The sequence below is a fragment of the Enhydra lutris genome, unplaced genomic scaffold (genome assembly GCF_002288905.1).
Source record: "Enhydra lutris kenyoni isolate GAN:26980312 unplaced genomic scaffold, ASM228890v2 scaffoldscaffold1, whole genome shotgun sequence".
NCBI classification, from domain to species: domain Eukaryota; kingdom Metazoa; phylum Chordata; class Mammalia; order Carnivora; family Mustelidae; genus Enhydra; species Enhydra lutris.
In genome coordinates this window covers 75,003,896-75,018,852 of record NW_019154085.1, presented here as the reverse complement: position 1 = coordinate 75,018,852, position 14,957 = coordinate 75,003,896, and the positions used below count along the sequence as shown (strand labels likewise).

The 14,957-nt window shown below is 39.0% G+C and overlaps 1 protein-coding gene across 1 annotated transcript in view; it reads left to right on the top strand.

Annotated features, from left to right (window-relative positions):
• Positions 1–1,593: 1,593 nt before the first annotated feature.
• The window catches only part of LOC111144596 (coiled-coil domain containing 141), a 220,786-nt gene continuing 207,422 nt past the window's right edge, over positions 1,594–14,957 (top strand). The window contains exons 1-2 of the mRNA XM_022498977.1: positions 1,594–1,695; positions 4,040–4,162. Of these exons, the coding sequence (XP_022354685.1) occupies positions 1,594–1,695; positions 4,040–4,162 (225 nt within the window). The remainder of the gene's footprint in view (positions 1,696–4,039; positions 4,163–14,957) is intronic.

Below are 14,957 nucleotides of genomic sequence, written 5' to 3'. Positions count from 1 at the left end.
CCATGAAATGAAAGTATTTATGATATTTTCTACATCCTGGTATCTCTTGGTGGCTACTCTCCTGAGCTTGCTCCAACCTCTCCTTTCACAGCGTCGGATAGTTTGTGGATCCCAGTTTCTGGGATCCAGGCGTGGTTTCCGTCTTGCTAGCCGGCAGGCAGATGCTGAGACCGGGGACCTGGGTCAGAGCTATCTAACTACAGAGCAGCCATGACATGTTGTGGGAAACAAAAACAATCGCTGAACACCGAAGTATATGTGAAAGCACTTTTCCCTCCTTGACTCAAGAATATTATCATGAACCTTAGCAAAACAAAGCAGTGGTGCTGACTCAGTCTTCTGAACATGAGGCTTGAATCTGAACACGTTTTTGAAATGACCTAAGGGTTTAAACGGTGAGTGGACTAGTTTAACTCTGTTTATTACTTTATCCTCCATTCTGGCTTTGTCCCAGAGGTTTCTAACTGCTCTAGCAACTTTGGAGTCAGTATCTCTGATGTATTGGCATCTGACCTCTGACCTAAACGACAGTGTTATTTTCAGCTGTTCTTGGACAGGGAATCCAACAGCTGCTGTTTAATACCACAGACAGCTTGTGACACACGCTGGGTTTCTAGCAAGAGGATTAATCTGCCGATCTTGGACTCTGATTTGAAGCTGTCTATAATTTTCCTGCATAGGGGGTGGAGAAGAATAAAAACCAAACCTGAAGTACATACATTGTTATCCTTTTTAAAAAAAAATTGTAGTAAAATATACAGAGTTAACCCTTAATTAAACAAAAGAAATTTTTTTTCTTGCTGCAATTTAAAGGTAATAACAAGGTATATTACTTCCTGTTAGTTGTGATAATTGAATTTGAAAATGCTGGTGAATGGAGTAAAGTAGTCACAAAGAAATCCTGAAATGGTAGATCTCTATTGATAATTGCTTATTGAAATATTTTTAAAATGTCCCTAAGAAATCTGAAGCCCTGAGAAAATGTGACCATGCCTTATAAACTTCATTTGACAAAAGGCAGTAAGTTTTACAGAAGCAAATTAATCTAAAATTATAAGCAATTCTGTGGCTTAATCCCAAAATACATACTAAAACTTATTTTTAAAGTACATTTTGGGGGGTTTTCTTTGCATAAGAGAGACTTAAAAATCTTGAAAGGATTGATATCCAGGTCCATGACTGACTGGTTTCAAAGTCCACCCTTACCATATAGATTCAATGGCGAAATTAATTTGGGTTGTCAGGATGTAACTTTTTTCCCATTTGCTGTTAAACATCAACTGATAGGCAGAGAGCTAGAAACTGCCCTCCCCATTTAAGATAATGGCAAAAATATCAGGCACTTAGTGTTACCATACCAGGGGTGTGGCGATTCTTTCCCCTTCTCTTCTCTCTCTCCCCCTCTCGTGATAAACTCAATGGGGTTGTCTATTTTTAACCTCCTGTTCTTTCCTTTTGGCAGAGTAATCAGTATGAGCTGAGCTCTTTCCCTGAATGAATCCAAGTAACCCCAGTGACTGCCTTCTGAAATGACCAGCAGACACACATCTGTCCAGAGGCTGTCCAGAGTATAAATTCTGGTTCTAAAGTGCCATGTCCAGCCAAGGAAGTCCTGATGTGGAGTTTTCTACGACGACAGTCAGTTCAGTAGCTGTTCAGGCAGGGGACTCCAAAATCGTGATAGCTGTCATAAAGGTAAGACAACTTTCTTTTTTCTCTGTGGCAGTTGGCTTTTTTGCAGGGTGTTAATAATCCTAAAGGACATTCCACATAGTCAGCAGGACTCAGCATATAGAAAATAGCACAGCAAGTACATCTTACTTGTAAGTTTCAGCAATTCACTATGGTTTCTCTTTCAGTTAGCCAGAAAACCTCTGTAGCAGCCTAATTAAAACAAAAACAAAAAACTCTACCATATACTTTCAATTTTATTTTTAAAGCCAAGCTACTCATGACTACAAGTTCATGATTACCAGGCTGGAGAGTCAGGTGGACCTGTAAAATGTTAGTGATTTTGGAGAGTGGATGTGATGGAGGAGGGAAGAGGATGTTCCCAGTAGAAACGGGCTGGTGCTATTTCGAACACGATGGAGGGCAGGGAACACCTAATAGGAGGCTCCTCTACAGCACTGCTTTTGCCATGGTAAAGGCACTAGTGAATGCTTATCACATTTTGGGAGAATGAAGACCCTGCCAGGGAAGGTGCAAAGGGCGGGCGTCAAATTTGTCCTTATCAGCAGGAAGTTGAAACACTTGAGGCTTAGGGCTATTGCATATTTTATGTCAAGTAATTTGCTGGTTTGCAATGATGGCCACGTACCTTTAGGTTGAAGAAGACATCCATGATTTTATTTCCTATGGAATGTCTTGCAAACCCCCCTGATGCGTTGTGCTTGGATTTAGACAAGTCACTACTTCAGGAATTCAGTGTTTAATGAAGGAAACAAGGCAAACAAGCCAGTGCTCACCAGCCAGTTACTTTCAGGACCTCATCAACCTGATTTCTCTGGCCTTTGTTAGAAGCCGTGACTGAGGCCTGTTTAATTTAACTTAATTGCTGTGAATTTTACGTTAATATGAAAATTTGTAACAGGAAAATAGCAGTTGATACTGAGCAAAACGATTCCCTCTTAGATCACTGAACGTAAAGTGCTCCTACTGGTGTGATTCCCAGTGCTCTTGAGAACTGGCCTCATGTAAACAGCACCTCTGATGATTCCCTGGCCCTCAAGTCCTTTCAAAGGCAGTAGGTGGACATGGAAAGAAGCCTGAAGCAGAGGTAGCAAAAATTGATGATTTACATGTGATTTTATGATGATTTGAGTAACTACAAATTTCAGCCAGTGAGGGAAAAGAGGCAAACTCATTGTTTTAAAGAAGTTAACTTTTCTTTCCTTCAGATAGGAAACATTTCTTAGAGCTGGAAGAGGGATAATGTGTATGGGATAAATTATAGGAGAATCAGAGTTCATTTGACTATACAGGGGGAAAAATTTCCTAAAATTATGCTGGAAATACTTATTTTAACTTGACCGTGTTTCTAAGAATGTTCCCTCTGGCCACCCTTCACTGCTTCTTTAACTAAATGCTGTCCCAAATAAAATAAATCTCAATCTATTCAGAGTAGAAAGTCCATCTTGAAGAAATATAAGTGTCGGTGTCTAATCTGTATGGGTTTGTTTCCAAATGGTCTTAGGACACTCATAATATGGACTAGCTACACATTTTTTTCATTTCTCTTCAGCAATTTGCTTATCCGTGTGCAGTGCCTTTCAATGGTTCCTCTTGCTTAAACAGTTGCTGCTTCTTAGAAAAGCAATTCCTCAGGAAGTGCAATGGTGAATTATATATTGGAGCACTGAAAGTGTCCTGCATGTTGGAAACAAATTGGCCACATTCATACAGCTGTTGTCACATGCATCTAAATTTATTGACATTATCATACATACATTATTGATTACTCAACAACAAAGATTGGAAAATGTTATGTTTTTACTTTAATGTAGGATAAAAATCTGTTGCTTCCTCGGCTGCTTATTCTTCCCAGTTGAACCAGCGAGGTCAATGTAAAGACACTGATCAGCCTAAATACCATTTACAAAACCTTTTCCCCTTGGTGAAGCCTGCATCCTATTTGCCCAGGTGCAATCTCACTATTTTTATGGAATTAAGTTTTGTGAGAAAGAGAATGTACAACTGTGTAACATGTTCTATAACTTTGTAATAGTCAATAATACCTAATCTATTGTATGTGTTCTTCATTTGAGAATTTTTAATTTAAATACAGTATGCCAAGAGAAAAGAATTTACCCTAAGAATGAATGAAAAGACAGAGCATGGATTTATATCAAACCTGTTAGATTTCAATGTCAGTAAGGCCTATCTCTATGGAAGGAATAAAGTGTTCACAGTATAACTGAAACTGTAAAAAAGAAAGGAAAGAAGGAAGGAAAGAAAGAAGGAAGGAAAAAAAGGAAAAGGGTAAAGGGGAAGAAACAAGAGGAACTAAAAGTGCATTTTGTTTCATTTTTATTTATAGTGTGGCAAGTGGTTGCAACTTCAGTTGGCTGAATCACAGCCCAATCTTCTAGAAATTGGTAGCAGTCAAGATGAGACCAAAAAGCTTCTTCATGATCATGAACTTCTTTTGGGCAAGCTCAAGGTAAGATATTAAAATGTGAAGCAGATGCCAAAAATAAATAAATAAATAAAAATCTATTTCTTATACATCCTCTTGATTCCTCTGACATCACTGTCCTATTGCCATTATATATAGTGCCATATAGATAATGGGAAAGCACTATAGTTATTTATGAGCAAATACCAGGATTGGAGAGAGGTGACAAGATTTTTTAAAAACTTTCCCTAATGTGATAGAAAATATGGAGTGATAATATTTTTACTGTGGAGAAATAACTAATTTTTTTTTTCCTGGCTGTCTCAGTGAAAAAAAAAATTCCATCATTTTTCCATTTCATCCATTATACTGTCAAGTTGCCACAACAGATCCAGAGTTTCTGTTGTTAATCATACCTGCTGGCAAGAATAACATAGAAGCTTATTTTCCTTCTGTTGAACTGTTGAAAAGATCTGATTTTGTATTTAATATTAAGAGTTCTTGAAACCAAATAATAACTTTAGTAAAATCAGAGTTATTACTCCATATTTGTGTGGTTATTTAGTTCAGAATCTAAAAATAACATTAGCTTGAGATTGCCAGATAAGATACGAATTCAGGGCCAGATACATAATTTGTGGGGCTTAGTGCAAAATAAAAAGGTGGGCTTCCTGTTCAAAAAGCAAGAAAAAGCTTTTTCTTGACCTGTCACATTGTATTTTATCTGCTATTTACTGTTAGCTCCTTCAGATATGGGATACACGCTGGTGGAGGGCACACCCTCACAGGCTCTGGGCCCTGGCCATGGCTCAGTGCACAGGGTGTGGGCCTGATCCCAGCTTTTCCCCAGCTGTGCCCTGACCCCCACAGGGCAGATGGCAGAGGTCATTGAACAAGGGTGGGGAGTAGACAGGATAGCAGAGACTCTCTGGGAGACAGGACCCCATGTGAGATAAGGCACCAATCCCCTAGCACTTCCTCTGTTTTCCCTTTGGACTTTACTTACAAAACACAAATTTAGAAATCAAATTATTAAAAATTTCAAAACAGCGACAGAGGAAGTCACTTCAAACCCCAAGTGGTGTCCCCTTCTAAAAATGGAGCCCAGGGATGCAGCCAGCCCTGTGAGTAAGAACTCTTTTAGGTAAATGAATGCCTTCACTAAGATCAAAGAGGTTTGATCAGGCAGCCAGCAATGACTCCGTGTTTTTAGTGCTTTAATAGTGCTGGCTTCTTTGAACATCTAGCCTGGATTTTATACTTGCTTCCTAGATTTAGGAGCAGATCTAAACTGCATCTGATATATACAGACAGTGGTTTCCTGATTGGAGAGTAGTAAAATTAATTGGGTACATCAGACTGGAAAGTAGAAGAAAGAATTAGTACTGAAGGACGGAGCCATTAGAATCCAGAATTTATTTTCCTGTTTAGGCAGCTCTGGGCTCTAGGCTCTGGGCTGTTTTTCAAAGTAGAAATCCCTGGCCACCAGGAAGTTCTTTGTATATAAGAAAAGATCACATTATGATGTGGAAGAACATTGAACCAGGAATCAAAAAATCTATGTTTTAGCACTGATTATGTCCCTAACTAGTGTAATTCAGCTGAAAATTCAAAGTCTGGCTGTGGCTGCTATACAAATAAACTGAATTCCATGAATTGTGGAAACCCAATGCTTCCTCAAAATTCCTGCTTGTCCCCAGAGGTTTACTTTCTCATGGTCTCTTGTGTCCCCAGTTCCCTCTTATATACCTGCCAACTGTTTATGCTTGAAGTTAACTTGGACTTGAAACCACATCCCTTCCCCTAACACTTCCACTAACACTTCATGCCAGTCAGCATTTGCAAGTCTACTAATGAAATGTGAGTGGTGGGGAAGCTCATGGAAGTCTGGGTCTTTTAGGCTCCCTCCTTTCTCCCAGCCCTATTCCTATCCAGGACCACACAACTCAGTGGTAATGCTATCTTAGGCAAAATAGTTCGGCTCCACAGCAGCTATGCTTAAATTTGCATACTTAAATCAATTTGGAGCTCAGTGGGGGTAGGGGGTTGGTGAGGAAGAGGGCTTCCCATTTAACAGGATCCATACTCAGCAGGTGCTTGTGGTTCTAGATTCCGAAGTCCTGTTGTCCTTTCATGCTAGTCTCCTGGCTATGGACTAGCCTTCCTGACTTCAGGCTTTTTAACTGTAAAATGAAGGGAGATGATAGACCAAAGCTTCATATCTATTGTGGATCTCACCATAATGTGCCATGGGATCATGGGGCCATTCTCCCTCTCTGTGAGTGAGTGGATCTAAGTACGTGAGGTCTCAGTAAAAAGGCCTTTTGGCTTCATGTAGACCTCTAGTCGTGACCTCTTTATGTCCATTTCCCATACCTTCCTCCACCCCATCTATCACTATCACCTTAACCACCCATCCCCCAAAGAAATTTTAAGTAGTAGCATCATCTTCTAATGTTATTGATTAAAAAAAAGAAATCAAGGAATCTGAAGTCTGTTCCAGATTTGCTGACAAAAAACTTTAAAAAAAAAATAAAAGTGTGGGACGCTTGGGTAGCTCAGTCAGTTAAATGGCTGCCTTTGGCTCAGGTCATGATCCCAGAGGATGTTGGGAAGCAACCCCAAAGTCGGATTCCCTGCTCAGCGAGGAGCCTGCTTTTCCCTCTCCTGCGGCTGTCCCCCTGCTTGTGCTCTTTCGCTCTGTCAAATAAATAAATAAATAAAGTCTAAAAAAATTTTTTAAATAATATAATAAAAAGGTAAATTCCATATTGCAGATGTATAGAATTTACCATGAATTTAACCAATTTATTAGCTATTATGCTGTCAGTGTAGGCACAACTTAACCTGTAGCACAAAATTGTTGCATCCAAGTTAGTTTTAATATGAGCTTCTTGAATGATAAGAACATTAGTAGTTCAATAAGCCAATAATATTTAATTTTTAATATTCATTCCAGTCCTTTTCCTATGCACAGGGCCCTGCAATTTGTTCTAATTATAAAGAAGAATGCTGTGTAAGTGGTGTTGAGAGGGTGTAGGGTTCAGCGCTGGGTCTACTTTAATTTGGGCATAGCAGTTAGCCTCTCTGGTCTCAGGTTCTTCATTTGAAAAATTATGATAAAAACAGTTACCCTCAAACACCTAAAAAAAGAAAATTTGGGGGGAAAATGCGATGATATATATATATACCTGCTGCTTTTAAAAGAAAAAGTGGCATAAATATTCTGTTAGTAATTAATATATCAGAGGAATTTGGATATCTCAAACCCTAGTAACTTAGACTAAAAGGGAAATTTCTGGAAAAACAATTTTTTTGTAAAGATTTTATTTATTTATTTGACAGACAGAGATCACAAGCAGGCAGAGAGGCAGGCAGAGAGAGGGGGGGAAGCAGGCTCCCCGACGAGCAGAGAGCCCGACACGGGCCTCGATCCCAGGACCCTGGGATCACGACCGGAGCCGAATGCAGAGACTTTAACCCACTGAGCCACCCAGGCGTCTGAAAAACAGAACTTTTATGAGTTTTTTTAATGTTGGTAATGTCTATACCCTGAAGATGCTATTTTCCTTTCGGTAGTATAATATTTAATTCCAGTGGAATGTCCAGAAAAAAAACATTTCCCTGTTTCACAGTGGTGAAAACATAATCATGTGGAAAAAATGTTAACTCCCAAAAGTCATCTAGATTCTTAAACCATACTCAAATTATTTCTAACAAGAAAGAAGAAATTTGGGAACAGGGAGAGAGATTTAAGTCAGGTAAGGATTTGCCTATGGCTGCTCTCAACATTGCATTTCTAAGTGGTTCTAGGAGGAAAAAGGAATTGGAATTATGTTAAGGACGATGCTGAGAATATTCTCCTCAGCATCTGTCTTTTAAATAACTAACTCGCAACTGTCCAAAGGAATTATACAAACCAAACAAACTTCCAGACTGGCTCCTGTATTTGTACATATACCATAATAGCATTCAGTGAAGAATGACCCTTTTGAGTATAGAATACTAAATTTCACCTCTGATTTGACTTATAAATCTATTGGTTCCCTGATTCTGACTAAATTTCTAACCCAGGGAATACTTATTTTTGTCCTATTTCCATTTACTTAGTTAGAAATGAATGCATGAGGAATAGTCAAAATACATTAGTAGTAAAGCTAAAAGTCTTATTAAAACTTGCTATACATAAGAAAGTGTGATTTTTCTACTATAAACTTGAGTATTTACTAAGAATGCAGTACTTAAAATTTTTTATTGTGGTAAAATATATATAGCATAAAATTTGCACTTTCAACCATTTTTAAGTGTACATTTCTATGGCATTAATTACACTCACAGTGTTGTGTAGCCATCACCACATTTCCCAAACTTTTTCTTCACCTCAAATATAAACTCCGCACCTATTAAGTAATGACTCCTATTCCTGCATTCTTTGGTAACCTCAAATCTACTTTCTGCCTCTACAAATTTGTCCATTTTAGGTGCTTCTTATAAATGGACTCACTCATATATATGTTCTTTCTGGTAGGCTTTATTTCACTTAGCATGTAATGTTTTCAAGGTTCATCCATGTTGTAGCATGCATCAGAACTTTATTCCTTTTTATGAATGACTAATACTTTATTGTATGGATATACCACATTTTATTTATCCATTCATACTTTGATGGACACTTGGGTTGTTTCCACTTTTCAACTGTTATAGATAATTCTAAAATGAACATTAGCATAAAGTATTGGAGTACCTATTTTCAGTTATTTTGGGTACATTTTACTTTTTGAAGAAACACCAAAAATTTTTCACATCAGCTGTATCATATTACATTCCTACCAGCAACATACATGTATTCCAATTTCTCTACATCCTTGCCCAAACTTGCTATTTTCTGTGTTTTTCATGATAGCCATTCTACTGTGTGTGAAGTGGTATCTCGTGGTGGTTTTGTTTTATATTTCCCTAATGACTAATGATATTAACCCCCTTTTCATGTGTTTAGACAATTGTGTATCTTCTTTGGAGAAATGTCTATTCAAGTATTTTTCCCCACTTTTTAATCAGGTTGTTTGTTTTTTGTTGTTGAGTTTAAGAGTTCTTTATATATTCTGGATATTAATCCCTTATCAGGTATAGGATTTGCCAACATTTTCTCCCATTCTCTGGGTTGTCTTTTTACTTTCCTAATAAGGTCCTTTAAGAATGAAGAATAAAGTAAATCTGTGTGACTTAATTGTATATATTTATACGCTAGAGAAAATTTTTTTTAATTTTTTTATTTTTTATTAACATAAACATATATTTTTATACCCAAAGGGATACAGGTCTGTGAATTGCCAGGTTTACACACTTCACAGCACTCACCATAGCACATACCCTCCCCAGTGTCCATAACCCCACCCCTCTCTCCCAATCCCCCTCCCCCCAGCAACCCTCAGTTTGTTTTGTGAGATTAAGAGTCACTTATGGTTTGTCTCCCTCCCAATCCCATCTTGTTTCATTTATTCTTCTCCTACCCCCTTAACCCCCCATGTTGCATCTCCACTTCCTCATATCAGGGAGATCATATGATAGTTGTCTTTCTCCGATTGACTTATTTCACTAAGCATAAGCTAGAGAAAATTTTAACATGTATGTTGAGAATGTGATGGAACCCTTTAGGACAGTATTGGAAGAGAACTAACCTATAGTATATTATCTGCATCATAGCAGTATTTTACCCTGAATGTTTACTTCATATAGGAAATCCATTTCCACTCTTTCCCTATTTTCCTATAGATGCACAAGTCAGAAAATTCTACTCTCTCAGAAATGCTACTCTTTTAAATGTTTTCACCCATCTCTCCTCTTTCCCTACAGGAATGGGGGGGGGGTGGCTGTGTTACCTGATTGGTGAGACTAGGGAAAGAAGTGGCAGCCATGGGGAAGCCAACCTCACGGTCTCTACATGCAGACACTGTCTACTCATGGGCCACATGTTCTTTACTCTGACTGTTGCCGCTGACCTGGTTGGAAATCCTTGCCTGGCAGAGGCAGGCCACAATCTCACCCTCTAGGGCAGTTGAATGTGTGCCTGTGTCTCAGACCCAACTTTCTTCACAGGCAGATCCCAATGACTAGATTTTAAGAAGAAAAAATAGAAAGCCAAATCAGCCCATTCTTTGGTCCAGTTTTATGGTAATGAGAGGCGCTATTTTGATCCATATCTGACCTTGATGTCAATTTTTCAGTTTATTTGTAATCTTGAGGGGAGAGAGGTAAGATTAATTTGTACCTTCCAAATTCCAATATTAAAAATTTTTTATAAATTTAATTCTAGTGTAGTTAACATACAGTGTTATATTAGTTTCTGGTATAAATACAGTGATTCAACAATTCCATATATTACACAGTGCCCATCAAGATAAGTGTATTCCCAATCCCCATCACCTATTTCACCCATACCCCCACCAAACTTTGCTGTGGTAACCATCTTTTATTCTCTATAGTTGAGAGTCTGGTTTTGGTTTGTCTTCCCCCGCCCTTTGTTCAATTGTTTTGTTTCTTAATTCCACATATGAGTGAAATCATATGGCATTTGTCTTTCTCTGATTGGCTTATTTTGCTTAGTATTGTGCTCTCTAGCTCCAACAGTGTTGTTGCAAATGGCAAGATTTCATTCCTTTATTTATTTTTTAAAAAATATTTTGTTATTTATTTATTTATTTGACACACAGAGAGAGAGATCACAAGTAGGCAGAGCAGCAGGCGGGGGGTGGGGGAAGCAGGCTCCCCACTGAGCAGAGAGCCAGATGTGGGGCTCGATCCCAGAACCCTGAGATCATGACCTGAGCCGAAGGCAGAGGCTTAACCTACTGAATCCCCCAGGTGCCCCGTGGATTTCATTCCTTTAATGGTTGAATAATATTCCATTGTCTATGTATACCATATCATCTTTATTCATTCATCAGTTGATGGACATTTGGGCTCTTTCCATAATTTGGCTATTTTTTTAACTTATTAATTTTTTTAAAGTAGGCTCCACACCCAGTGTGGAGCCCAGTGTGGGACTTGAACTCTTGACCCCAAGATCAAGACCTGAGCTGAGGTAAAAAATCATCCAGGCACTCCCATAATTTGGCAGTTGTAAATAATGTTGCAATAAGCAGAGGGTTGCATATATCCCTTTGAATTAGTGTTTTTGCATTTTTGGGGTAAATACTCAGTTGTGTGATTACTGAATCACAGGGTAGTTCTGTTTTCAACTTTATGAGAAACTCTATATTTCCTTCCAGAGTGGCTGCACCACTGTGCATTCCCATCAACAGTACACAAGAATTCCTTCTTTCTGTGGCTCAAAGGGATCTGCATCTTAGTGTTCTACACATATAAAGGACCTGCCATATTTTTTACTGATTGTTTTGAAGAAAATCACTGAAATAAGATAGGCTATTCCTAGGGGAATAGGAGCTAGTAGGCAGTTTAATTTTTCTTTTATACTTTTGAAAATGGAGAACTTCTACCATTAAAAAACAACAAAAAAAGTATTCTTATAATTATGAAACAGTGAAACTTCCTAGTGATTTCCTTTCCTCACTTGGCACTTTTCTAGTCTATAGGATATTTCTTTTCTGAGATGTTCAACTCCAGTAAGTACTATGGAAGTATAGAGTAAAATAAAATTCAAATTCTTTAGATTGAAGAGTGCCATGGAGAATCTGATAGAATATTATTTGTATAAGAGAAGTTGGTTAAAGAGGGAGTCTATGACAATAGGCTTCTCAGACATGAAGTTAAGGCACATTAGTATTGCAAATATCACAAATAATTTGTCAGTAGTTCAGATTAAGCACCAGTTCAGAGTCTGATTATACTTAATGAAGTGTTGATGGGAGTTGGGTCTGTTAGAGCGGAAGAAATTCTGTAAATGGAGCATTTTGTAGGTACAAAGACTGTAGAGTAAAAAATTGGGGGAGGACATTATCTTATCCCTGGTCTTGGCTCAGTAGTTAGGTTGGTCTTAACTCCTTGGCAGAAGCTGATAGGCCTGTGGGGAGCACAAGTCACTCACCATATTGCTTTGGGCTGGGACACCAAGTGACAAATAGTTGGCAAGAAAGAGAGAGAGGCATCTTTCATATTTCTGTAGGGAATAGAGCATGGCTTCGTTATATCAAATACTGAAACTTTTTTGACAAATTTAGAAGGACACAGTACATGGGAAGATTATGATAGATTAAAGTGGACCATAAATTCTTTGGCACTCCTTTCACTGAGTTGTGGGGTCTGTGTCAGTTCTTTTAAAACTGGATAGACTCTCAGATTGCTTTGCCCCAAATATTACAGCATAGATAATGCTGTACCAGTTTCCAGACCCAGTGTCAAAAGACTGGCTGCTTTTACTTTCTGTAATTTCCAATAGGCAGTCTTGGAACCCAGCCAACTTGTGAGGAAGTCAAGTAGCACTGTGGAGAGGCCCATATGGAGAAGAACTGAGGCTCCTAGCATCAGCCCTGGCTGAGATCTTGGGTAACAGCCAAACAACTTGTGAGTTATGTGAGTGAGCCATCTGAGCCATCTTAGAAGTAGATTCTCCAGACTTGGTTAAGCTTCCCAGCAGAACTGTATGGAGCAAAGAAAAATCTTCCCCACTGAGCCCTGCTCAAGTTGGCAATTGTGAGCAAAGTAAATAAGTATTTTAGACCACTAAATTTGCAGCAGTTTGTCACCAGCAATAGATAACTAGAAGAGAGGGTGACAGCAAGAGTGGCGTCCTCTGGAGATTTTGCTTATGAACAAAAGGTATAGAAAGAAGAAAATAAGAGTTTTCATGGAGAGACAGTTGAGAAGTGGGACTAAGATTTTCTAAAATGAAAGATGATATGATTGTACTAATGATTAGCGAAAAGAAAATTCTGAAGTTTGTGAATGATTTACTTTTAGAAAATTGAAAGCAGGTTGAAAAATATATCTATTATAATGTTAGTCTGTTTGACTTTCATTTTGGTATACTTATTTGAACAGGAGGAAAAGGTTTGTAGTTATAATTCTACACACAGGGATATGCACAAAATATTATGGGTATAGTGTGGAAAGAATGACTAACTGCCAGGGAATTCAGGGGAGACTTGACAGAGAAAGTGATGTTTGGCTGTCCTGGAGATGAATATGAGTTTTCCAGATACCATAGAACAAATTTAAAGGACAAACAATAGGCTGGGAGAAATACATTTGCAGTTTATATGAAAGTTAAAGAATTACAATCCTTCATTTTGATAAAAAAGTCAAAAAGACAAAAAACCCAATAAAATCAATAAAAAACACACGATTCACAGAAGAGGGGCAAATCACCAATAGACATATAAAAGAGATGCTCAACATCAGTAATAGCCTGAGAAGCAAAACTAAATAATAATAATAATAATAAATAAACCATGATTTGCCTAATATACTATTAAAAACTCAAGATAGTCATAATATCCAATGACAGTGAGAATATAAGGAAAAGAACATTCTACCATATTGTTGGTGAGAATTTGGACTGACACAATCATTTTGGAAACTAGCAAGCATTAAAATGTAAACTGCTTACATTCTGTGACTCAGCAACCTCACTTCCTGGAATCTGTCCTTGGAAATGAGAACACTAGTAAGGATAGAGATATGAAAATGCTTTTGCTATGATATTGAGCACCTTTCCACATGTTTTTAATGGAATAATTTAATTGGAAACAAAACGATGTCCAACAATAGGGGAATACATTTATAAATTGACCATTTGTGCCTCTTTCATACTGTGGAAGATTATATTGAGTCCCTGGCTTCTTTTTGTGACATAGGTAAACTCGTAGATGTTTAACCCAATGTTGGTTGGGCTTTGTGTTATTTATCGCTAAATACATTCTTATTTGAATCTGGGTCAAAAGTCAGGATTATAGGGGAGGAGTCAAGATGGCGGAGAAGTAGCAGGCTGAGACTACTTCAGGTAGCGGGAGATCAGCTAGATAGCTTATCTAAAGATTGCAAACACCTACAAATCCAACGGGAGATCGAAGAGAAGAACAGCAACTCTAGAAACAGAAAATCAAACACTTTCTGAAAGGTAGGACTGGCAGAGAAGTGAATCCAAAGCGACAGGAAGATAAACCGCGAGGGGAGGGGCCAGCTCCCGGCAAGCGGCGGAGCAACGGAGCACAAAATCAGGACTTTTAAAAGTCTGTTCCACTGAGGGACATCGCTCCAGAGGCTTAACCGGGATGAAGCCCACACAGGGTCAGCGTGGCCTCAGGTCCCGCAGGGTCACAGAAGGATCGGGGGTGTCTGAGTGTCGCAGAGCTTACAGGTATTAGAATGGGGAAGCCAGCTACAGAGACAGAGCCAAGGAGTAAGCTCTAATCTTGGGGTTACCTTGAACCAGTCGCAGGCTCGGTCAGCTCGGAGCGCGGCCGGAGGCCAGGGTGACGGGAGTAATTGGGCGCTGTTCTCTGAGGGCGCACTGAGGAGTGGGGCCCCGGGCTCTCAGCTCCTCTGGGCTGGAGACCGGGAGGCCGCCATCTTCATTCCCGCCCTCCGGAACTCTCCGGAAAGCGCTCAGGGAACAAAAGCTCCCGAAAGCAAACCCGATCGGATTACTCAGACCGGCCCTGGGTAAGGGCGGTGCAACTCCGCCTGGGGCAAAGACAATTGAGAATCACTACAACAGGCCCCTCCCCCAGAAGATCAACAAGAAACCCAGCCAGGACCAATTTCACCTACCAAGGAGTGTAGTTTCAATACCAAGGAGAGCAGCGGAATTCCAGAGGAGGAGAAAGCAAAGCACGGAACTCATGGCTTTCTCCCCATGATTCTTTAGCCTTGCAGTTAATTT